General features: G+C 42.7%; 1 protein-coding gene across 10 annotated transcripts in view; it reads right to left on the reverse strand.

The window, feature by feature from the left end:
• Positions 1-592: 592 nt before the first annotated feature.
• PTPDC1 (protein tyrosine phosphatase domain containing 1) overlaps positions 593-25,856 on the reverse strand; it is a 52,632-nt gene continuing 27,368 nt past the window's right edge. For 5 of the 10 annotated variants that reach the window (XM_061622008.1, XM_061622003.1, XM_061622009.1 and 2 more), the window contains 8 exons: positions 14,576-14,747; positions 13,800-13,880; positions 13,493-13,611; positions 12,612-12,749; positions 10,419-11,584; positions 8,705-8,890; positions 7,086-7,196; positions 593-1,407 (listed from right to left, as the gene is read on the reverse strand). In XM_061622008.1, coding sequence (XP_061477992.1) covers positions 1,288-1,407; positions 7,086-7,196; positions 8,705-8,890; positions 10,419-11,584; positions 12,612-12,749; positions 13,493-13,611; positions 13,800-13,880; positions 14,576-14,676 — 2,022 coding nt within the window. In that variant the 5' untranslated portion in view covers positions 14,677-14,747 and the 3' untranslated portion in view covers positions 593-1,287. Of the gene's footprint in view, positions 1,408-7,085; positions 7,197-8,704; positions 8,891-10,418; positions 11,585-12,611; positions 12,750-13,492; positions 13,612-13,799; positions 13,881-14,572; positions 14,748-15,149; positions 15,364-25,856 lie in introns of those variants that run through there. The other 5 variants (XM_061622001.1, XM_061622005.1, XM_061622000.1 and 2 more) reach the window with 4 other exon arrangements.

Below are 25,856 nucleotides of genomic sequence, written 5' to 3' on the forward strand. Positions count from 1 at the left end.
GGAGGGCAACAAGGATGATCAGGGGACTGGAAACAAAGCCCTATGAGGAGAGACTGAAAGAACTGGGCATGTTTAGCCTGGAGAAGAGAAGACTGAGGGGAGATATGATAGCACTCTTCAAGTACATGAAAGGTTGTCACATGCAGGAGGGCTGGGATCTCTTCTCGATCATCCCAGAGTGCAGGACACGGAATAATGGGCTCAAGTTGCAGGAAGCCAGATTTCAACTGGACATCAGGAAAAAAAACTTCCTAACTGTTAGAGCCATACGACAATGGAACCAATTCCCTAGAGAGGTAGTGGGCTCTCCGACACTGGAGGCATTCAAGAGGCAGCTGGACAGCCATCTGTTGGGAATGCTTTGATTTGGATTCCTGCTTTGAGCAGGGGGTTGGACTTGATGGCCTTATAGGGTCCTTCCAATTCTACTATTCTATGATTCTATGAAGATAGCTAAAGCATGGACTATCTTATTCTGCTTCAACAGGGTCTGAATGTGATTATTTTGGGGGATATTCCAGTCCTGAGGCTTTGGATTTCTTAAGAGTCACCAGCAGCAGCATCCTCCCTAGCCAATAGGAAATAAGGAGACTTTAAAAAACAAACTGTTAATTTTTATTTATCTTATGGTCTCTTAAGACATTATAGTACAGCTCTCACATTTCAGTTTCCCCCACAAACATGGAGAATTATAAATTTATTTAGTGTTTAAAAGTCTATTTTTGAAGAAGGATCTATGAGCTGTTGATTGCTCATCTCTATGCTGCACGTTATGTTTATATTTTTTCCTACAAGTTTGTTTTGGCATTATAATAAGTTCTTTTATGATTCCCAACAAAAAGCCATACAGTGGTACAACAGACATTATTATAAGTCAATGTGTACTCATTGCAAACTAAAATGTAATACCATTGTTGTAAACTTCATCATGTATACTTAGTGTTAATATACAAACACCAACTAAATAAACCATTGAATAACATGGCACTGAATTTACAGCAATAACTTGATGTTGGAAAAACAGCACATCAATGAGAAACTTTCTAAAAATCAATAAATTATTTTACAACAAAACAGTCAAATAAAAAATGCCACAATACGGACACAAAATGGCAACTCATTAAATATTAACTTATGTACATACAAAGATAGAATTAGTTGTAGTTATTTAATAACCAACATTAACAAAAACATTGTTAACAGAAAACAAGGAATACAAAATATAACAACAGATGGTAAATGAAGGTCTTGAAATGCTGCAGAAAACTATAGCTTAGAATGTAAACATCAAAAGAGGTTTTCCATTTGTTCATTGGAGCATTGTCTTTTGTGTTCCAGTATCTGTCCGAAGATATTCTTTAGAATGCTGTAAACATATGATCCACCTTCAGAGTCAGAATTCACCTGCTGGAAGCAAACTTATAAAGTTACCTCATTAAAATTAGAACACTAACTAGGGGCTCCTGCCCCTGCTCGCTTTGCTTGCCAACCCTGCCTGTCATCACCAAAGCTCTCCCTTCCCCCCCACAGGTCACTAGAGCCCTCCCCCTTCCCACCCTCACAGGTTGCCAGAGCCCTCCTTCTGCCTCCCCATGGGTTGCCAGAGCTCCCCCTTTTGTAAGTATGATGCTTACAATATAATATAGGACGAAATAATAGGCTTTGTCAAAATACAATATTTCCAGTTCAAAATATGCATAATTTAATATATGCCTCATGGAAAATGCATATATTTGATACTATAAAAGTTCAGACTGTCTTATTTTACCTATTATTAGAATAGTATCTAAAATTTATCATGAATTACAATGGCTATTACAGGTAGCTTATAAAAGGGACTAGCAGCAGCTAAATGTAAAATATTGCTTGCAGATTAGCTGTTCACAGCTATTGTGAACTGTGAATATGTCCAAAAGACTGACTTGCAGCAGCAGTCCAAGTGGTAGTGGATGCCCATGAGGCTCTCTTCTCTAGAAGGATGGACTGAGAGAGAAGAAAGAAGGAACCACTCAAGTGAAGTCCAGCCCAGCCTCTGATGCTATGAGCACCACTCCTCTGCCTCAAACAGAGAGTACCGAATACCCTCAAGCTGGAAGGAAGTCAGCACACACAGGGCACAGAACCATGGTGTTGGAAGGGACCTCAATGGTCGTTTTGTCCAAACACCTGCCACTACTATAACATCCCTAGTAGCAGCCCAGTGTTTATAGAGCTTGTGAGGGGCTACTTGGGATCAGGTATGTGAGTGTGAGATAAGCCTCCTACCACTGGGCCTAGCTGCACTGCTGGGGGAGTAGGATGATCTGGCAGGAGAATAGTTAAGATTGGAGAGGAGTGAGATCCTCTTTTGGCCCTTTGCCTAGTGCCGAATGCACAGGTGGACACAAGCAAAATCTCTCTGGATCTACATCTATATAACTTTGCCTCCTTGCATCCTCCCTTGAGAGTTCCCTTCTCACTGGTGTTTCCTAAGACTGCAATTTTCCTGTGTACATTTACCTAGAAGTACGCCCCACTGCACTTAGTGGAATTTGCTTCCAAACAAAGATACATAGAATTGTGTTGTCAGACCAGCAAACGCCATGGAGAGGGGTAGATGATCTCTCATTTGACTGAAAGGAGAATTTTTGTTCTCCAGCTAACCCTAGGTGAAGATTAATGTGGGGGGGGACACATATGTAGGCCACTTGCCTTATTAAAGTGGATTAGTTTCCCCCCTTTAATAGCTGGCTCATCATTGTGTCATGCAATGGGGGGAATGAATAATGAAGTTTTTCTCCATGCTATTTATTGAAGAAGTTGTGATTCTTTAATACTCATTAGTGATTGTCAATAGGGAATGATTTAAGTTATTCTGAATTAAAACAGCATATGAAATGAGAGTCTTGTGCCTATAAAGTGCACTATACAGTGGGGTGAAGAGCAGAGCTGATTTTATTTAATACAGCAGCATGATCCCTATGAATGTTTACTCAAAAGTAAACCAGATTGTGTTCACTGGGGCTGCCTAGGTAAGTATACATAGGATTGCAGCCTGAGAATTTGGTTCAGCTTGTTTTCATACATTATATGGCAGTAAACCTGTGTTCGTGTCAAGAGAACACAGCCTATTGACAGTCAGTTGCAGGTGGGACAGAGAGCTGAATCCCTATACAGTGTCCTGGGCTCTGAAAATCCTGTTGACACTCCTGAGTGCTGGCCTTGTGAATTATGTTTTACATGAGTAATGATAACAATAAAGATAGCCTGGAAACAATGCCAGGGTTTTGTTTTTCTTGAAGAAGGAAAGACTTTGTCTGTAGAACGGGTAGCTAACATGGAGATCTTCAGATGTTGTTGGACTACAACTCCCTGCCTACTGGACATGCAAGCTGGGGCTGATGGGAGTTGTAGTCTAACATCTGGAGAATGCATGAGCTATCCCTGATATAGGACTTCCCAACATTCCTATACTCCTGTAGCACACTCCTACAAAAGCCATTCTGTGACTGGCTATACTACCACAACAACCTTTTTCTAGTGACTCTCACTACACTTTTTCAAAATTCTCAATGTGCCAATTTGGTGCTAAAATGTGCTTAAAGGTCCAAAAAGGTTTAGAATCCCATTTTTAAGCTCTGGTACACAGAGCATAATAATAAACAGTGGTAAGCGCAAGCATCTGTGACTATATAACTGGCTCCATTATGAGTTCACTGGCCCATAGCATGAGAGCATTCTCTAACCATATCCACCTACATACTCCTCCACAGTAAATCTGCCAGAGCTCTAGATGTGTCCAGTTTCCTCTAACCTCACACTACAAGGTGTTATATTATTTCTGGGGATTAACACAGTAAGCAATAGGGACATGCAACTGGTTTGGATTAATCCCAAACTAAGAGCTGAACTGCGTGATTCAGAGAGAGTTGAGGATGTCCAAAGCAAAACAGGAGTCTTCCAAAGCAGCCCAAACTGAATCTGAGCCCTCCACATGCTTTGTTAGAAATTTGGAGATTCAGAGGTAAACAGAGACCTAAAAAGGATATCTGTAAAATTTAATATATTTAGAATCAGAGAATCACAAAATAGTAGAGTTGGAAGGGGCCTATAAGGCCATCAGGTCCAACCTCCTGCTGAATGCAGGAATCCAACTTAAAGCATACTTGACAGTTGGCTGTCCAGCTGCCTCTTGAATGCCTCTGGTGCTGGAGAGCCCACCACCTCACTAGGTAATTGGTTCCATTGTCATACCCCTCTAACAGTTAGGAAGTTTTTCTTTATGTTTAGTCTAAATCTGGCTTCCTGTAACCTGACCCATTATTTCATGTCCTGCAGTCTGGGATAATAGAGAAAAGATCCTGGTCCTTCTCTGTGTGACAACCTTTCAAGTACTTTCCCCACAAGCTCTTCATATAAGGAAAACTCAAGGGAGGGGGAGGGAGAAGAGTATAATTTTGTGGCTGACAGTTATAGCTTCCAAACAGGAAATTATTTTACCAGGGTGCTCCGTTTTACAACTAATCATAGTGCTTTTGGAATGGCTATACAAGAAACAAGGGAGATGTGGAGGATGGAAACACAAGATTGGGCCTTTTCAGTGATGGCTCCCATTGTGAAAAGCTCTCCCCAGAGAGATCTGCCTAGCATCATTGCTATCAATCTTTAGGTGTCAGGTGAAGACTTTTTATTCACCCAAGCATTTTGCTCTTCACTGGTGTTTATCTTTTAGTTGGGTGGGGTAGCATGTGTCCTTTTTATGTTATTGCAGGATGAACACTTTTAGTTAATAATGTTCTTTTATCTTTTGATGTATTTCAAATGTTAGTACTGGATGCTTTAAAAAAAATTTGAGTCCATTTGAAACAAAAAAATTGTAGTAACTGACAAATAAATATCAGAAATTGTTCCAGTGTTTTTTCCACTGTTTTTTGTGACCGGCAGCAGAGTTAGCCACAGTGCTCAGGGCTCCCTAGAATGGCTTAAGAAGCACCATTAAGTGGAATATGACTGGTGCCCCACTGGTGCTACCTGCTCAGTGAATGTCTGACACCAGCTCCCCAAGACAAGCATTTATGGGGAATTCCACTGAGTCCTCACAATCAGAGTCCAGTTCCCCTAGCACTTTCTCCCTGGCTGCTGGTACTGGAGTGGGGGTGCTATAGGTGCCACAACCATGAGACTGTAGTCACTTCTGCTGCCCCTGGTTATACCAGTGACACTCCTGGGCTGCCTGGAGCTTGTGGCCACTTCTGCTATCTCCTCTTAATTTAAAGCCCAGTGATGAGCTAGGCTTCTCATTTGGAAGCAAAAAGTAAAAATGACATCCTCAGTCTCCTTGAAACAATATAAAGGGGAGAGGGCGCTCTGAGGGCTTCACAAGCAGAGAGAGTGTAGGAAGCCCAGTGGCACCCTAGCTCTAAACGTAAAACCACAGTAATGAGCTAGGCTTCTCTTCTCAAGCCTAAAACAAAGAGCAAGGAGGACCCCCACACCTGGGGTGCTAGTGCTTTCCAAGCAGAAGAGAGTAATGCAAAGTATCCAAACCTAAGACAGACAGAGAGAGAGAGTACCAGAGAGCAGGAGGGAATTCTTTAAAAACTGGCTCGCCTTGCATTCTATTATATAGTGTACACAAGCACAACATAATGTAAACTTTCATATATTTTCTCAATAAAGTGTTATCCATCCAAGCATTTTCTGTGCCACATTAGCAGGAAAACACAAATACCTCAGACTGGTTTTTCATTCATCAGAACTCCTTAGCCCCTGCACTTACTCTTCTGAAATTTTACAGATTTATTACCTAGGGACACTTACAAAGCATGCCATCTTCATCCAAATTGCCCACAAAATTACAGGCCGGGGGGTGGGGGAGGAAGAAGCAAATTCCTTTCTAACCCCCCCATCAACTTTAAAAGGTATATAATGTTGGAATACGTGATTCAACTCCAACTTGTGGATTGAGGCTGCATGGGGTTAAAAAGGGTAGCTAGAGAGGAGACCTCCTGATTGCTAGGCTAATACCTATCCTTTGATCTCCTGCTGTCTCTCCCTTCCTGCTAGACTGATATGCAAAGGATGTTCACCACATCTCCTTCCTCTTTCTCTTGAGAGGGAGAGCAGACATTCTCTTTGTCTCTCCCTCTCCTCCAAGCATGAGGCAAACACTAGGCTTAGGGTTTGCATCTCCAACTTAGCTAGTTAGCTAGATGTAGAACTCTTTCCTATCAAGTATGTACATCCAGAATAAAGTAGTTATTATTTTAAAGCTTAAAGTCTCTGTCTGACTAATTTGCTGGAAGGTGTAATCTTTAGCAAAGATTCATACACATAAATGCTCACTCAGTCTCTCCATTCCCAATTTTGCCACATATAGCACAAATGTCCTGCACCTACCTGTGTTAAATTTGGTAGGTTATTGTTTTGCTAACTTAGGGCACCTCTATAATGTGTGCCATTTTCATATAAATTATTCACATCAAAATTAGAGGAACTATCACACCTTTAAATTTCATCAAATTCTGCCCAAATAATAAATACCCTTATAGATGGTTTCCTTAAAAAAAAAAACTAAAAAAGTACAGGCACTGAGTGCAAAAACCTTTGCACCTAATTTTCTGGTATTTGGCTGATTCTATCCACTCAGAATAGGCTATGATGCCTGCAACTTCCTCCAATTTTGTCAAAAAGTAAAGCTGTTACAGCTGTGGGTTTTAAAAAAAGTTTCCCCCCCATAATAGTGAATAAGGAGGCACCAGATTCTGATTTAGGCCAGAGGCAAAGTGGACAGCTTCTGAGCAGTCTAAGCTGAATCTGATCACTTTCCAAATTGCTGGAACAGGGTCCAGAATGAATCTTGTGTTTGGTACACACCCAACAAGCAAGCTCCATGTGGGTCTGGTTGATACAAGAATTTCATCGCCCTCTATAGGCGTGCAGCCACACATTAATTGGTTCCAGCATGAGATACACATGGTTCAGATTCCTTGCATGACATGCCAAGTGTGAAATAGTTTATTATCAACTTATAGTCAGTGTGCTAGGTTAGTCTTCAGCTCCTGATTTGCAAATAACAAAAGATCACAATATTGCGTTCCACTTGCCTTTGTAAATGCTTTAATGGCACGATTAAGAAGATGTTCCTCCACATCTGTTGGTATGGTCTGCAAATGTACCACGCAATTTAAAATACACAGTATAGTATGATATTTTTCCTGATGGGAAACAAAAGACATTATTAGGTAGGAAATATTTTTAAGACGACAACACCAAAGACATATGGGCCCCAATCCAACACCATTAATCTGGGGTGAGGAAACTGACCCTTCAGATGTGGTAGGATTCCAACTCCCATCAGTATGGCTCGTGGTCAGGGTCAGATGATGGGAGTTGTAGTCCAGGAACATCTGTAGGGCCAGAGGTCCCCCATCCTTGCTTTATGCCCTTTAAAATCAGTGGAATTAAGCACACCTGTGTTTGACTCTATCTTTTATCTACTGTATTTATGTCCAATTGAATTGGTTGCCCACCAAACATTTACAAAATCCTACAGGAATTAGCAATAGTTATTAAAATAAATATTTAAAATGAACATACATGCTTAAACAAAAGAGCCAATAATCTGCATAAATGACTAGCGTTCATGAAAAAGAACATTTGCCATCTAACAGATTGGACAAAAACCATCATCACTTGTTTTAAGATTGGTAACTTAAAATTGAAATACTACAAAAAATATAGTATGCACTATAGGGCTCTCCCATCTAGCCATTATATGTCACTAAGAAAAAGAAAGTAAAGCTATTAGCAAAAGGAGAACATGAACAGGTTTAGGGGCAAAGAGATAGACAAGGCACAGGAGGCAAAATGAAGGACAGATATATTTTCATACTGGTTTAAAATAGAAAAAAATGCCAAACATTACTTTGAAGGGTCATGCAAAAGATAAAGACTGAAATAAATAAATAAACAAAGAACCCACATTGGAACAATATGAAGGACAGTATACAAGTACCGTAAGAGACAAGGCCTTAGTTATTGCACACTTGTTAAAAAATGTAAAACAAACACAACCACCACAGTGAGTTGCTTACTTAATCTCTGTCACTATGCATACAATGTAATAGACACCCAGTTCCTGACAAACGTCAACTCCCTCCCACTGAATTTATAAAACTGAATGACTGAACCATTTATAGAGGATAAATTATGTCCAATTTATTCATGAGGTTGTTTGTATCTATGCATGTATGGGGGGAAACACAATGTATGAGCAAAATGCACACTCCCTCAGAATGTATGCTATCAAAGCAGTGTAAAATATCAAAGAGGGTTTTCCATTATTTTTGGATGAGATACAATCACACACTGGCAAAGTCAGGTTACCTAATTAAAGGTGATTTAGTGCTCTTGCAGAATAAACCTCTGCCAAATCTGACTTTTTGTGAGAAGGAAAGTGATGGGAAAATACACTGGAAAGCATGGGATAACAATTTATTGAAGCAACGGTGTATAACCACCCCACAAACAAATTAAAATGCTCAATAAATAGCTGATGTCTGCTCACCTTCCTGCAAATTATGTGCAAACAAATCGGGATGCTGAACAAACAGGTTGTCTGGAAGCAACCCAAGACAAGAAGATGTGTACACTGTAATTATGTAAATAGCTTTGTGAGGTCCACTTGAAAAACAATAAACAAATACCTTAAATAAATAAATACCTTTTCTAGTAATTTAAGTGCTTCTTGAGGGTCTATGTTGTTTTTTGTTAAAACATCAACATCATTTTTTGTTAGAAGAGGTTCTTTAAGTTGTTCTATCCAGGACCACATCAAACTACTGAGGATAAAAGGATCTCTCTCAGTACATATTTTATCCCAGGCTCCATTTTGAGAATTCAGTTCTTTCTAAAAGAAAGAAATCCTTGTCAGCTTTCAGTACATTGTCTTTGCTTAGTAACGTTAAGGTAGAACTCTGCAAGCATAGCCCCCTTTCTGTATTAGCCTTCATAATCACACGGGAAGAAAGCAGGGCTGTGTCCACTAGTCCCACCCCTACATCCCTGCCCGTCCTTGCCCCCACACACAGGGGAGAATGTCAGGGAAGAAGAGCATGCATGTAGGTGCACCCTGATTCAGAATTCTACATGATCATGGTTTTAAAGGAGGAGGGGTGTTGGGGATGTGACAGCAGGGGCAGACCTGCTCTCTTTCTTCATGCAATTATAATCTATGGAGAATAATGCCTGAAGAGGGTTTATATAGTCCCAAACCTGTATGTGCCAAAATAATGGGGATTACAGGGGCAGAGGGCGGTTTTTGGAGACTATCAACAAGCATGGAATGCTATACCTGCTCCTCACTCACAGATTCCTCTCTGATAATGCCTCTCCAAACTATTTCCCCAAAGCTAATTTCCAGTTTCTGGGTCCAGTTTAGAAGCAAACAGATTTGCCATGCCTGGGTGCATTTGCCATGCCAGTTTCAGGATCTGGGGGCAATGCATTCTTAGTAGGCCCCCTTAACCTGGAAAAGACAAGTCATGTAAGACCATGAATTCCAGCACAGTGCCCTTGACCTTTTTGGGTACTCCATGTGAAGTCGTGGTACTGCTGGGCAGCAGGCGCATAGTTGGCCCTGAAGCCCTAACCCTATTATTCTCTGCATCCATCCCTGGGGCAATTGCAAGGGGGAAATAGCAGGTAGGTATTTAAAGCACCCTCTTCTTCCAACTGATTCTCCCATACAAATGCCTTGCTTACATTGTGGACTCATGTGTTTGCCTCAAAATGCATAGGTATGCCCTTAAACTGCATTACATTTATGTAACAGGAAAGTCTGTCACTGCTTGGAAGCTTTTGCTCCCGCACGGTCATTTTTGTTTTAGGATGTGCTTGCATTACCCAGTTCTAGGTTTTGGTGAAGAGCTGACCATATATTCCTCACAATATCTGTTCAAGTGTTAGGAGAATCACTGAAAGGGAGTGTGTGCCATTTTGATGAGATACTCACTTTCCCACAGTTGAAAGAGGAGCACTAATCTATTTTCAGATGCCACAGGTTTGGTTCTATAACTCTTCTTTGCATATTAATTATATTTATATAAAACTCTTGCATGTCCCCAAATTAAGCAAACATAACATGACTGTACTTTTTATTGCTGAAGGTTGTGACGTAGGGCATAATAACCACCCTTCAGTTCATTGAGTACATTCTCCTTATATGTTTATTTTATTGATCATCCTATCATCACTGATAGCATCAGGTTCAGCAAGATAAACAGCCTCCTTGCTGGGACAACACCCTCCTACATAACACAGAATAATAACTTATGCTGACTGAAAGCAAAGGTGCCATAGGATGTTTTTCCTCCTTCCTGGAGGTTCTTTCCTAAACTAGATAAGTGCACAACAGTGAAGTTACAAAATGAAAATACCTGCCACATTTCCACTTTTTGCTCTATTTCTTCTGCTCCCACAAATTCATTTAAATCTGCAAGGGCCTTGGCGGTCAAAGCTCTTCGTGCCTCCAGACTTAGTTCTGACTGCACAACAATATGGGGGATAGTTTCAGAGATCTCTCTAATATCACGGATCTCACATTCTGCTTTAGAAGAGTCTGAGTCCTCAGAGGACCAAATTTTTTTACGATAAATATTAGTTTTTCTGGCACAATTATAGTTTAGTGCTTTTAGCTCCTCCTCCTCTTCTTCCTCCTCCTCCTCTTCTTCCTCCTTCCGATTACATGAAAGACCTGAAGAAAAAGTTTTACTACGCTGTACTTCTTTTGGATATCTACTTTTATGGAAATGTGGAGAATTACCTTCCTTTCCATCTAAATTAATTTTACCTTGACTTGAGAAAGTAAATGTACTACGAACTAAGAGGTCTTGGTTGAATTCAACCCGAAAAGTTTGACAATTGTCCACATTGGTTGGTGGGTTTGTTCTGTTGCAGAGTGGCATTTGCACAGGCACTGACCATGGTGTCTCTCCTTGCTCAGAGACAAATACAGCTCTTCTCAAATCTGAGTCGCTATAGCTCAGGCGCCTTTTTGCACGACTCAGAGGCTGAAGGTAATCAACATTCCTCCTCTTCCAAAGAGGATCACATTCATGTTTGTTGGGATGAAGAGGATTTGATCCAGAGAGACAGAATGGCTCTGAAGTACCACTATCTTGCCTTGTTAACTCTGTATCGAGCTGTGTGGCAGCTAACTGGGAAACAGTCTCTTCAATTTCAGCTGACAGGTCTGGTATATCTATAAGTTTCTCCTCTATCACATGTCGGTTTTCAGCCAAATCCAGCAGCAGTTTGCAAACCAGATGAATAAGTTTTGGCACGTGCTTGAGGTGTCTGCTCTCATAACCATGGAGCAAATGCTGCTGCCGGATCAGGTACTGGGAAAGAGTCACTGCGTGTGCTTTGCGTTCACAAGATGCAAAAACATTCCTTAGAGGAATCAAAAACTGTGAAAACTCCCTTACACACAACAGTTGTCCTCTAGTTTGAATAGAATTAGGCCTTTTTGCTCTAACAAAAAGGATTGCTTGGTCTGCTGTCATTCTTGTTGCGAAAACCAAGTAACAAGCTATTAAAACACCTGAAAAGCAAAAGACAAACACACTAAAAAAGGCTGAACTTGTTAGGTGAAAACAAAAATATAATAACAAAAATAGCACAGCGTGTACAGATACAGAATCTTATATTTTCCAGCATAGCAAGCTACTGTCTAAGCAACCACCAGTCATGATAATCAATTAAGCCTTGCAGGAGCCCTTCCACATTACTTTCCCCACACTGTGCCATATTTATTTATGTAAAGATGGGTGCATTTTTTTCTGTAGAAACACAGGACAACTTCCATAACAAAATAATTAAAAACCTACAACCTTGAAGCATCTACACCAAATAAGCTGCAAGCAAACGGACTTAAGGAATGCATCATCACCAAAAATGGAGATAAAAAATGGGGAAAGTAGTTTTGACACAAACAGATCTTTACTTGCTGATGAAAGGAGGTCAAGGAAGGCACATGGTGAGCTTTTCTAGTAGTGCTTCCCCAGCTTTAGAGGAGGTAGAAAACAGTTCTCAAAAAATTAATAAGACAATAATAATGAAGACAAAGATCACAAAATGACAAGGCCCTGATGCCCATAAGGAGAAAGAGAGAGTAGCCTTGATTATGTTACCATGCTTGTTTTTTTTTAAAGGCCTGAATGATCAGTTGGAAAATAACTGCATATCTACAATAGCTTCCCCCCCCAGTATGAGAATGGGGAGTGGGATAGCATTGAAAAAGCACTTCAGGGGAAAGCTTCTTAAATAGCACGTGCCTCTAGAAATGCTATCCCCACCTTCAGTTTCCCCCTTACAAATGCTCTCATGCCAGATCCTCAATCTGCTCTTTCAGTGCAAAGACCATTTTAGGAGTTGTGTAGCCCATCTGAGAAGTAAACTGAAAAATGCAGAAATGCAGACTTTTAAACAATGAGGGTGTTGTGCTTACTTTCTGTCAGAATAGACTTCATTTTAACTCATGTATCAAGGAATCTAGGAAGGCCCATAAATTATCATTATTTTGCATTTCATAAAACATTCTCAGTGAATATGTAGCTAAGCATTTTTACCTGTTCTGCCAAGTCCTGCATGACAATGAATAGCTACTCTCCCTTCTTGTAAGGCAAAAGTCATCACTTTTACCATATCAAGGATAGTAATGAGAGAAGCCACACCATAATCCTTCCATCCAAAGTTATAAAAATAGACTAGGAAAAAAACAGTTTTAAACATTATCATCAGAAGACCAAACACAGCTCACTGTATTGATATTACAACCAAAAATATTAAGATCTGTTAAAAACGCCTCATTTTTTTAGCCAGAATTTTTTTGCACCATTTGAGAGTTTAAGTTCTCATGAGAATTCCAAATGCTACACTGCAAATTATCAAGACATTCCACACAAAAGTGTGGCATGTAAAGCCTATGTCAAACAAGAGTTTTACACACACACACACACACACACACACAGAGAGAGAGAGAGAGAGAGAGAGAGAGAGAGAGAGAGAGGGAGAGAGAGAGAGAGAGAGAGACTGACTCTTTTGGGGGAAGTAACAGCATCCCCAATTCAATGACATCTTTCTCATGCAGTTGTCAGTTCATTAAAATGAGCAAAAGTGGCTTTTTCTCAGATGTGGAACTCTTTCTGTGGAACTAGAGACAATCAGATCCACATGCAAATCTATTGCTGTCAATGTGCAAATTGCACAGTTGCGGATACTAAACACAGCTCTTGATTCTCAGCTGTCAATTTTGATGTTTCTGACACTTACTGTCTATATTGCCTCCACACAGGAGTTTTGTATTTCTTCAACTTTCTCATTAGCAAGTTATTTTCTTTGGCAAACATTCCTCAGCTAGCTGCTTTTAACCTAAGAAGTAGGTGGCAGAAACAGCCTGCAAGTCCCGCACTTTATAATTAACAGGGAACATCAGCAGGAGCAAACTTACTTCCCGCCTCCATGAAAGCTTCAGGAAGGTAGGTGAAACCACTCTCTTGTTCCAGTGGATTCCCACAGCTAGCATGTTCCCCAGGACGCTGAAGGTTAATTACTGTTTTTATGCCACATCTTAGGCAAAGAAAAAGACAACACATTATTGAATCATGCATGCTTGTTCACAATCAGTCCCCTCCACCACTGTTCCTTCTTAATTCAGAATAAATTGTTACAAACAATCCAAACCAACACAGGAAAGAACAGATCAGCTTTATAGCTGTAAGAACGGTAGTATTTCATTACCAGTATATTTCTTTTACCTCTGAAACTGCTCAATAATATTATATTTTTCAATAATTTCTGTTGATGGTCGAGACATGGCTAATATATTATCTGTTATCCTGGGACGGGGGGGGGAGGAGAAGGGAGAGAAGACATGAAAAGTTATGGGTTGAAATAGCTGGTCTTCATCAGCAATTTTCTAATAATAAAACCATAACACCTTAAATAACTGTGCTCTTTCAAACCATTAAATGTCTATTTATATAGCTGCAACAAATTATGTAAAAATTATGTTATGGTGCCAAGATACTGTGAAGAGCATAAATAATACAATGCATATATTTCTATTTCTGTACTCATGAAAAAAATAACTGCACATTTCTTTAAAACACTCTTTTAACAGGTTTATAACATTTTCATTTAAATTAAAATATGAATGCATTTCAATTTTAGTTACATTAGAAGGTTGTGGTAAAGATTTCTATAATTAAAACCATGCTACAAATAGCGTTTTCACATATATATTTTGAGCATGAGCCAAAGCCACACAAGAGCCTTCAAAAAGAGCCTTAAATGATCCACGTACGCAGTTCAAGTATAATATCCTTGCAATTACTGGCACTACATTATGAAACATGTCATATATAAAACTGGTTCTCCTTCACTGAATATAAAACTAGTTCTAAGCATGTTTACTCAGAAGTAAGTTCAACTGAGTTTAATGGGACTTACTCCCAAGTAACTGTGTAATAGCATATGACATTTAAAAGCAACATTTTTAGAAGTCTAGTAGAAGCTAAATGCTGCATACTACCAGGAAGAGTAAAGCCCTTTAACAGCCTGTTCTTGGTCACTCCACCGAGCTGGATTTTCATATTTGCAGGCACGGCCACCACACGCCATGGAACACTGCATATGACCAGGAATGACATGGCGAAGGCGTTCTCCAACTTTTGTGTATTTTGCAGTTGGACGCCTAGACCTTCCTGCAACACAAAAGGCAAGACAAAGTAAAATCTTTCAACAAGGTATACCTTATAACACAAAACTTTTGTGAATCATGAAAATTAAAAGTATGGAATATATTTTAAAACAGATGAAATGATCAAGGTCATGAAAACATTTACTGAAAACTGATTTATGTTGAAACTTTTTCTTCTCGATTGTCTTTGCATGTAGCAACTCCCTAATAAATGAATTGCCAGTCATTATATAGAAGCATCAAATGCTTTTTTCAACATTAAGCTTTTATTATGGCATAAACTGTTAAGCAAAAAGTCAAATACTCATTAATCTAGGATTAGTTATAAGAACAAGATCAGACCCACTAATACAGAATGATAAAAACCCAACTATGGTTTATATAAAGAAAATTGCCAATACTTTACTTTTTCTCTCATGGAAAGCAGCATTTAGCTCCTCAGAGCTTACAGAGGAAATGGCCACCATAACTCTGTGTGTAGAAGTCGAGAGGACCTCTACAACTGAGCTCCGTCGCCTGTGGAGTATGCGAAGAAGAGGATCAGAGGAAGAATGTCTCCTGCCCTGAAAAAAGTTGCTAAAAATATTCACTGTCAAGCGTCTCCTGGGTGATCCTTGCATGGCCATCTACTACTTGTAGCAGTTTAGAAATGCTGTAGGAAATCAAACAATGAGAAGTCTGACTTGCTCAGTACTGAACTTACACAGAGAGATGCATCTTTCTGTATGATCGAATAGCTGCTCAGGATAGGCTGCTCTGTCTCCATAGAAACCAACAATGAACTCACTGGTGGCAGCCACCCTTTTGGCAGCTAAATTCTATATACATTGATTCAGTGTGGGACAAACTGTTCCACTGCTGATGAGGATTAGAATCACTTGAAGCAGATTATTTCAAAATGGATCAGAAACCCCTAAATAGTTTACTACGCACAGACAAGACTTCTGGAATTGGAAGCATTGACTCTTACAATTTGGGCAATAGGGGGTTCTTCAAAGCAGCCTCAGAAACGAATATCAGTCAAGAATCCCGTTCCGTGCCCGGTACTTCCGGGCAAAGGGGCGAGTTTGTGGCCACAGCCGAAGCTCAGGCTGCCATCGGGCGTGCACGCGGCGCGCCGGCGCGCCATCGTGACACACAGGAAGGAGGCGGGGCGGCTGAAGGCCATTTAAGGCCGCTCTGCCAGCCTCCCGCCCTCCTTTGAATTTTGGCGGCTGAGGCTTTGTGGCGGCGGCTGCTGCGCGGCGCGGGGGGCTTCCCGGCGCGGGCGAGGCCTTCCGGCCGCGGCCGGGCCTTTGGTGAGCCGGCCTTTGGCGGCTGAGGCTTTGTGGCGGCGGCGGCTGCGCGGCGCGGGGAGCCTCCCGGCGCGGGCGAGGCCTTCCGGCCGCGGCGGGGCCTTTGGTGAGCCGGCCTTGCGGGGGCAGCGGTGGCGGCGGGACGTGGGGGGCCTTCTGGCCGCAATGGGCCGGCCTTGCGGCTGCGACGAGACACGTGAGGACTTCCAGCGGCGAGGCGCGGGAGGACTTTCAGCCGCGGCGAGGTGATGTAAGGAAGATTTATGGTTGCATTCCTAAGCACACTTAGAGAATAAATAAGGCCCACTGAATACAGGGAGAATTACTTCTAAGTAGCATAGAAAGGATCAGCCTGCTTATGCTATTCTTCCCAGTTGCACTCGGTAGAATAAGATCTAAACTAGTGCTTTGTTGTTTGATTGTTAATCAGGCAATGAGTGCCAGCCAGGGACATTTACCAGCTACTTTTTAATTACTTGGTTGGCTTCTTGGTTTATCTTGAAAGCACCATCCTGTGCATCAGTGAGAATTTCAAGCATGGCAACGAGGTTAATAAAGATTTTGGCCCCCAAACTACTTGATTAGTCCTGTTGATTCTCTGTGGCTGTTCATAAAAAGGCAACTGCTTCATTATCCTGATCTACCCGTGGAATTATAAAGAGCAAGCTAGCATTTAATCCATGTTTTTCAAAGTATCCTAGCAGGAGGATATGTTAATATGCAGTGGAGATGGAAAATGCATCTGAAGTTTAAATGAGTCAAAACTGCAGATCCCTGGATAGTGGGAATTCAGGTGGTTGATTTTTTGTTTGAACATCAAAACCATTCAGTACAATTTAGTTGAGTGTTTTTGTTTAAAAAACAGCTGCTTATTTTTGTTGTCAGTCATTTAATTCCTATTTAATTCACTGCACAGAATGGTGAATCAATGTGATACAATGGGTGACAATACTGTTTAAAAAGGGATTCAGCTGAAGAACCAAACTGAGGTATCACAACAGTTTACGAAAATGAAAAGCTAGGTGATCTTATGATTATAAGTCAGCCTTCCCTAACCTGGTTTCCTCCAGAGCTTAGCAGCCATGGGTTAAGAACATAAGAAGAACCTGCTGGATCAGGCCAGTGGCCCATCTAGTCCAGCATCCTGTTCTCACAGTGGCCAACCAGGTGCCTGGGGGAAGCCCGCAAGCAGGACCCGAGTGCAGGAACACTCTCCTCTCCTGAGGCTTCCGGCAGCTGGTTTTCAGAAGCATACTGCCTCTGACTAGGGTGGCAGAGCACAGACATCATGGCTAGTAGCCATTGATAGCCCTGTCCTCCATGAATTTGTCTAATCCTCTTTTAAATTTAATCCTCCTTTAAATTTCAGCCTCCTGCTGCCTGTGGCCACCACTTCTTTTGCAAAATAACCTAGAAAGATGCTCTGTCATAACGTAGCGGCCATTTGGATTGGAGCAATGCAATGTAATTACAAAGAGCAGGGGCTTTTTGAGGAGGGTGGGGGGCAGCTGGAGACAGAAGGGAGGCGGCAGGAGCCTGTAGGGACCCCAGTTAGTGCTGCAACCTCACCTCCAAAACTACCTCAACTCCAAAATGCAAAGGGAACTCATCCCCCCTTTTTTCACTGTTAAGCTTCTCCCCCCCCCCAAATACGTTCTTCAAACCCAGGTAAAAATATATGAACCTTTCCATCAGTTAAGTCCCATAAACCTCTGTCCTAAAACCCATTTAATCTGTGATATTCTGAGTAAACACACATAGGATTCTGCTGTATGTGTGCAATCACATGCACCCTTCCAGGGGAAGAAGTAACGCGACACTCGGGGATTTTCTCATAAGTAAGTATGCATAGAATTGGTCCAATTCATATTTCTCTGAGTAAATTATTTAAACATAATGGAATTAATCACGTGCAGGCTGCACATTTGCTTGCATCTTCACTTTAGCTAGTTTACAAACTGGTCTGTAGATAAGGTGCCCACCTTTTTACAGGCCTCTAGTCCTGTGCCTTTAAGGGTCATTTGATCTGCAGACATTAGAAGATGACATTGCTTAACTCCATGCCATCTAATAACTGCTGAATACGAACCTGCTATTAAAGGCACAACAACAAGCCAGAAGGATATGTGGGGCCAGGGCAGCCCCCAGCAGAGGCTGCTCGGAAAAAGTGTCCCTTCCCAGCTACGCTCCAGGGCTATGGACCTTGCTTGCAGACTGCCCAGTTATGGGGGGACTCATTTTATGATGTGGTTTTTCTTTATTATGCGGTTTTCCGGATCCTATGGACGCACTGGTCCAGGGGACAATTGATGAAGACATACAGTTGGGCAGGGTTATTGGCCCCTTCCCATCATCCCCTACCTCTGCTCTCTCAGCGCCCCCCCCCCGTATAGTGCCCAAAGTGGCAGTGGGCAAAGTCTACCTGATTCACCATCTGTCATACAAGTGGGATCACTCAGTGATGCCTTATGGGCAAGTGTGGCAGCTAATCTGCCTGCATTGCCGGCCATTACATACGGTGGATTTTGAGCTGCTGAGTTTTGCCTGTTAAGTCAACTACGCAGCAGAGCATTACCTAGGGGCTGCTGTATTCTTGCATGGAGCACTTCAGCCCCTTCTTGGAGACGAGAGGGCTCAGAAGCAGTGGGGCACTACTTTCCTGATTTACAGTTCACGGGTAGGGCAGACTTTGGGTGCATATTAGCACCTGATGGCACAGTTTATAGCGTAGCTATGAGCTAGGGGGTTCCTTTGCCAGCTGGGGAAAGGGAAGATCCTGCCCCAGTGTTCACCTTCCAGGGTATGAAGACTGACTTTTGGACCCAGGGCTGCAGGCTGCCCTGGAAAAGCTTGAACTGTTGCAGATCAAGATCCTGGAGTTTTCAGGGGCTGGGGAAGGTGTTTGCTTCCTCCCCTTCAGGTGTTGGGGGCCTTCTACGGTGGGGGTGATGGTGCCATAACAGGGATTTCACAGCCTTACCACAAGTTCAAAGTGCGCCAACCTGTGGTGGCCCCCTCCTTTCCTGCGGCGCGTCAATGGTGTTTCAGTTAGAGGAAGGACCGACTCAGCTAGTCCCATACCGCATACTGGGAGACGGGGGAAGGGAGTCAGAGATGGCCATATGCCTATCTGCTGCCCCAGCATGCTCACCAGCTATCAGAGGGCAGTAGGGGATTCCTGGGAGTTAGGGGCTGGCAGGGGCTATGCAAAGTGTGGCCTATTCCTATGAATCACGTGCTGGAATTCATCACATGGTAGGAGTGTAGCTTGTTTGTCAGTGTGTCGCAAGGTAGGCTGGCAGGGGGCCTTTAGGACCATTCAGATGTCTTGGGATATGTCAGGTGCTGGCCAGCTGGCCCATGCACACCCCCACACCCCTTATCCTCATCCTCCATGTTCACCTGACCCGCCAGGGATGGTTTATCAGGGAGGTGCCCTGAGACCATCATGCTTCAAAGCTCAGCAGTTGCAGGTAGCGGCCCTCACACTTAATTCGGAGCCTTCTGGATGGGGGGCGAGGGTGTTTGGGGGCCAGGTCAGACTTCCAGGCAGACCAGGGGTGCAAGAGTTAGTCCACATTATTTTACCCTCCCCCTGGACTGGACATTTCCCCATGACGGCATCATAGTGTTTTTGGCCTGAAGCTACAGGCCTGGTTGCCTGATATTCAGGGGGAGGGATCTTCCCTTATAAAGTTTCAGTCTAGTGTCGCAGTGCCTGGGAGCAGACCCATGGGGGTTTGAGGGACATGCTCCTCCGGAATGGGGTTTGCCTACCCGGCAGTGGAATTGCCTACCTGGGACGGTCCATTTGGTTTTGGTATATGCAGGTGCACGCCATTAGGAGGTGGAAGTAGGGGGCGCATGGAATACATTCACCCTGGGGGTGAGTCTGAAGGTCCGCGACCCAACTGTTCACGATTGTTTCTGTTTTGGCAGGTTGCTGGATGGGGATGGAGCAGACGCGCAGCCTACTCTGCAGCCATGGCATGATCTCACAGGCTGGCCTTGGGGCCGCAAACGCACATTGGTTCACAGCTGGGCCTCGGATGGTGGGCCACAGTTTGGTGGCTGGGTCGACAGAGTATGCACTGGAATGGTCTCCTACCCATGTTGTTCCAGCAGGGTTCAGGGCGGAAGGTTCTGCAGGTGGTGGTCATTCCCCTGGGTGGGAATTACCTTGGTTACTGAAGGGCAAGACATGTGAGGACATGCAGTTGAGGCCACAATAGCATCTGTTCGTCTGCTGTGGTCAGACATGGAGGGCAAGGCCCTCAGTGGCAGGCATGTGAGGACATGCAGTTGAGGCCTCGGTAGCCTCGGGTCGTCTGCTGTGGTCAGACATGGAGGGCAAGGCCCTCAGTGGCAGGCATGTGAGGACATGCAGTTGAGGCCTCGGTAGCCTCGGGTCGTCTGCTGTGGTCAGACATGGAGGGCAAGGCCCTCAGTGGCAGGCATGTGAGGACATGCAGTTGAGGCCTCGGTAGCCTTGGGTCGTCTGCTGTGGTCAGACATGGAGGGCAAGGCCCTCAGTAGTAGGCATGCATGGACATGCAGTTCGTGGGGCAACGATGGCATCTTCCAGATGGACCTGCAGAGGGGTCTGCACGAGATTCTTATCGGGTGTGGGGTAAAGGGAGACTAAGCAGAGGTTTGTCCCCCTTTTGTGGCAAAGAATTGCGGGAAAAGGTTTAAAGGGAAAGGGCAGCTAGGTGACACCTTTAGGCACCTTTGGGGGCGATTGGCGGTCCGGGGGCCTGCAGCTCAGGGCTATACGGCCCAGGGGGCAGAACACGGGCCGCCTTTGGGGCCAACGTGCCTCATCCGCTCGGAGTTTCACGGCTCCGGGGGGTGGTGATGCGGGTTGGACCCCCTACACATCTTCAGGGTGTGGCTTGAGCTGGGGTCTGGCATAGGGCAGCCCCGGGCTCAGGCAAGGTTTAGTCGCCCTATGGCTGCAAGCAGGCTTTGCCTGGATCATCAGAATGCTCCCGCACTTGATTTCCCCTCTGCAGGTTCATTATTCTAATTGATTCCGTTTAATAAAGTGGCCCATGATTTAACCCAATGAATGGTGTTTGTGTTTTATTTCGGCAATAGGCCACAAATCTTGACTAAGACGTCAAGAGATAATGCAGGATTGTAAAATGAAAATCGGAAGTGTGGGGTGTTATATAAAAGGACAAAAAAGGAAAACAACCCTTTCTCTGGGGGAGAAATAACACAACACATTCATTGTTTAAGCAAAAATGAGCATCCTACATTTTACTTTTAATGCTCGCATAGAAATAAGGCTTTAACAATGACATTGTACAGTTCTGGAAATTATTCAGCTAATTATTCACTTGCATTTTATCAGCAGGAAGAAAAGGCAAGACTACCTGCCATTTTATGAGATCTGTAAAAGAATCCTACTCAAAGGGTGAAGTAGAAAGATGTGGTAGAACATTAATCCTCATAGTGTGAACTGAGCAAAAACAAAGCAGCCCTGTCAACGTCTGAGAGCACTTATTCTCAAAAGAATATTTCAGCAATCCAAAGGTGGATTTACACATTCACTTACTAGTCTCCAGCAGGAATTTTTACACTTTATGTTCCCAATACATAAGCAGATACACAACAGAGTACCTTATTAAGAACATGCCTATTATACCATACCACACTGCCAAAGAGCAGTTCTGTGAATACCTTAATTTCTATCAGAAACCACTGGAAGTCAGTGTCACTTGTTTTCATTCAGTGGAGCTAAAGTTATTTAACGGCAAAACAGGACAAGCCTTTTAACTCAGTTTAAAAGGATTTGAACTACATCACATATAGAAACTAAAGGAGTTACTGGAAATCTCATAGCTGTGCCAACCAGTTGTACACAGGTTTGAACATCTTTGACTGAGACCCAGTTCAGAAGTTTAAAAAAGTCCCCAAATGGAGTGACCCTCTCTACACAGCCATATATGTAGGAAGTTATGTATAATCTCAAGTAGCCATGCTGATGCCCAATTGTCAAGAACTCATGTTATTCCCCCCCCCTTTTTTTTTTGTTTAGGAACAGAAATCAGATGAAAGAAATTTGGTACCTTTCAAATCTGAGATGGCTGGTATAGAACAGTGGGGAGGAGAGCCTGGCTGGGAGTCCAGAGTCTGTGAGTTCAAATCCCCACTCATGTCTCCTGGGTGTCAAGGGCCAGCTAAAGATCACCCCCACAGCGAGTGGCTCAGGGTTTACTTGCCCTGCCACCTGTGCAGCCGTGGGCAAGCTGCATAGTCCCAAGGAGCCCAGTTGCCTGCCAGCTGGCAGTTGTGGACAAGGAAGGGTCTGGCTTGTGCAGCTGTGGCAAGCTGAGCAGGCTCTAGCAAGCTGGGGAGGACTAGCCTCAGAGGGAGGCAATGGTAAACCCCCTCTGAATACCACTTACCATGAAAACCCTATTCATAGGGTAGCCATAAGTCAGGATGGACTTGAAGGCAGTCCATTTCCATTTTCAAATCTGGCATCAAATGCTAGCCCTGCTGGGATTGGCTCCTGAGTGGATCTGACACCTGCTGAAAGCATGACTTGCATTCAGCACTAAGTGCAAGTTCTGCTTTTGGCAGGAATCTTTCTTTGCATTCTTGGATTAAATTAAATTACAGTTAGGGTTGCAAAAGAAGGAAGAATCTGGAGTGCACTTAAAGTGTGCTCCCCATTCTTACTTGGAAGTTGAGTTACCTAATTTCATATAACATCAGGTGATTGACAGGTGGGCACCTCTGCCCACCTATCAGAAATGTCCTCTAGAGGGTGGGCCAATTCTGGATCCAGCTGCCAGCAGAATCTAGTTCCCCACCCTGCTTTATAGGAAATACAGAGGACATACTAGATATGGTGTGGCTCTCTATATAAAAGAGAACACAGAGTCTAATAAGCTAGAAAACCCCTCCACAGAATCATTATGGATGGCAATACCTGGAAACATACTGTCACACACACACCTGTCCAAAATGTTCAGGGTGATCTGAGATGGAGAATAAAGTCAAGGAGGCATCCAAAGAAGGAAGTGTTGTAATAATGGGTGACTTCAATTATGTTCACATAGACTGGATAAATACATGTTCCAGTCATAACAAAGAGGTAAAAGTTATAGATACCCTAAATGACTGTGGCCTAGAACAGTTGATCATGGACCTGACCAGATGGGCAGCAACCATGGGCTTTATGAAATTTCTGTCCCACACTTCCTCACAAAGGAGGTCAGGGTGGCCAATACAAAATAATAAAGGAATACAATTAAAATAAAATAAAACCCTGAGAATACATAAAGACATTTCATCTTAATCTTGAGTGTCATCCAGGACCTGGCATGATATAAGTATTGTTGAAGCAATTGGAAACAGTGACCAAGGTGCTAGCAAATTCAACATATATGCAAGTGGACAATTGCCAAGAAAGTCCAGTGCAGTCACATTTAACTTCAAAAGAGGAAATTTCCCACAAAAAATGAGTGGATTGATAAAAGGGTAGATGGAAGGGAAGGTAAAGAGGCTTAAATGTCTCCAAAATGCCTGGTAGTTATTCAAAACCACAATAATAGAAGCTCAGCTAGAATGTAGAGATCAGGAAATGGTACCACCAGAATAAAGAGGGTGTCATGGTGGTTAATGAGCAGAGTCAAGAAAACTATTAGAGTCATGAAGGTTTCTTTCCAAAAATGCAAAATCTTGCCCAACTGAGAACAAAAAAGAGCACATCTGTGACAAAAGAAATGCAAGCCTACAATATGAGATGCAAACAATGCAAGCAGCATACCTCTAAAAACATTAAGACCAATCGTATAAAAACATTACGACCAATTATACAAAATTATTTAAATACACGAGATGCAGAAAACTGGCTACAGCTGGACAAGAGACATAGTTCTAGGTCTTATTGACAAATTAAGAATGAACAACTCACCGGGTTAAGTTGCATCTACCAGACAACTATTTAAAACATTCAAATGCAAAATTGCTGATCTTCTAACAAAAATCTGTAAGATCAGCTTCTTTCCCTAAAGACTGGAAAGCGGCCAACGGAATACCATTAAAGAAAAAAGTCTGGGGGGATCCAGGAAATTATAGGCCAGTTAGCTTAATATCTGTTCTGGGAAAACCGGTGAAAAGCATTATTAAAGATAAAATCAACAACCACACAGAAAAAGAAGTCTTGCTAAAGGAGAACTAGCACGGCTTCCGCAAGTCCTCCTATGTAACTAATCTTTTAGAGTCCTCTGAGAATGTCCATAAGCATGTGAATAGGATTGATGCAGTAGTCATTGTATACTTGGATGTTTCAAAAGCTTTTGATACAGTTCCTCACCAAGGACTCTTTGGTAAGCTTAGCAGTCATGGGATAAGGGGACCAGTCCTTTAATGGAGGAATAACTCTTTAAAGAAGAAAGTAGAAAAAATTGACAGGTCTCACAATGGAGGGATGTAACAAATGAGGTTCCTCAAGGATCTGTGTTGGAACTGGTGCGTTTAACTTATTCATGAATCATCTGGAGTTAGGGGTGAGCAGTGAGGTGGCTAAGGGTCGCATTCAACACAGTGCTAAGGCAATCATTCTGTCAGCACAAGGATTTCTTCTGTGGAATGATCTCCCCCTCTCCTCCCCCTTTGCAACCCCTAAATCTGTTCTGAGGTTTCCCTCAACCCTCTAGAGTAGATTAGGGGATGGCACAGGGATGCACGGGGGGGGGAACCCCATTGTGCTAGTGCCATCCTAACTGCTTGCACAAAAAATTAGTTGAATACCACCCCAAGTTTGTTGATGATGCCAAATTGTCCAAGGTGGAAAGAACAAAAAGAAAAGGGATTGCAAGGATACTGGATGGGCATTTGGTGTGATCTAGAAGGCCTTATATTCATGTAGCTCACAAAACCATTAAGAATATTTAGACAAGGACTCTAAAAGTAACTCATTATAATATTTGTATCTTACTCATTAACAATTTCCAGACAGATATCTGTGTCAGTCCATTGCAGCAAACAAAACAAAGAATCATGTAGCACAAAGATTAATAGATTTATTGCTAGTCATAAGTTGTTCATCAGATGGTGTACTCTACACCCCAAAAGCTTATGCTTTGTTGTTAATATTACTCAGAAGCTGTTTCAACATCTGATGAAATTCACTACCTCCATTCCATATACAGTAGGGCCCCACTCATACGGCGGGTTACGTTCCAGGCCCCCGCTTAAAAGTGAAACCGCCAAAAAGCAGAACTCCATCAATAAAATGGTGCCCGACACCCGAAAAATGCTGTAAAAGCGGAACTAGCGCCGTATGACTGGGGCCTTACTCTAATTGAAAACTGCTGTATTAGCGGAACGCCGAAAAGCGGGCCGCCAAAAAGCGGGCCCTACTGTACAGTATGTATGTATTTATAATGGGAGTATCTATATTTTGGGGGTTTTCATTCCTTGGTTCATATTAATGGATCTTGCCATGAGAGCTTAGTCATTTTCCTCTTTCAACAAGCCTTTTAAGTTGAGACCTATCCCAGTCTGCGTCTGTGTCAGAATTGTTTAATATGTTTTTTTAATAATGTTTTAACCCTTTTTAAGGTTGTTTTTTAAAATGTTTTTAATGCTGTTTTGTTTTAATGTATTTTAAGATCTGTTTTTATGATGTTTTAAAGTGTTTTAATGCTTTGTTTGCCGCCCTGGGCTCCTGCTGGGAGGAAGGACGGGGTACAAATAAAATAAATAAATAAATAAATTGTGCACTCTGGGAAACAGCCCACTTGATGAACTCCAATTCATTTGTGACTTTGAAGGGTTAGAACATACTTCCTGGC

Source organism: Rhineura floridana, chromosome 3 (genome assembly GCF_030035675.1).
Source record: "Rhineura floridana isolate rRhiFlo1 chromosome 3, rRhiFlo1.hap2, whole genome shotgun sequence".
In the NCBI taxonomy this organism is placed as follows: Eukaryota; Metazoa; Chordata; class Lepidosauria; order Squamata; family Rhineuridae; genus Rhineura; species Rhineura floridana.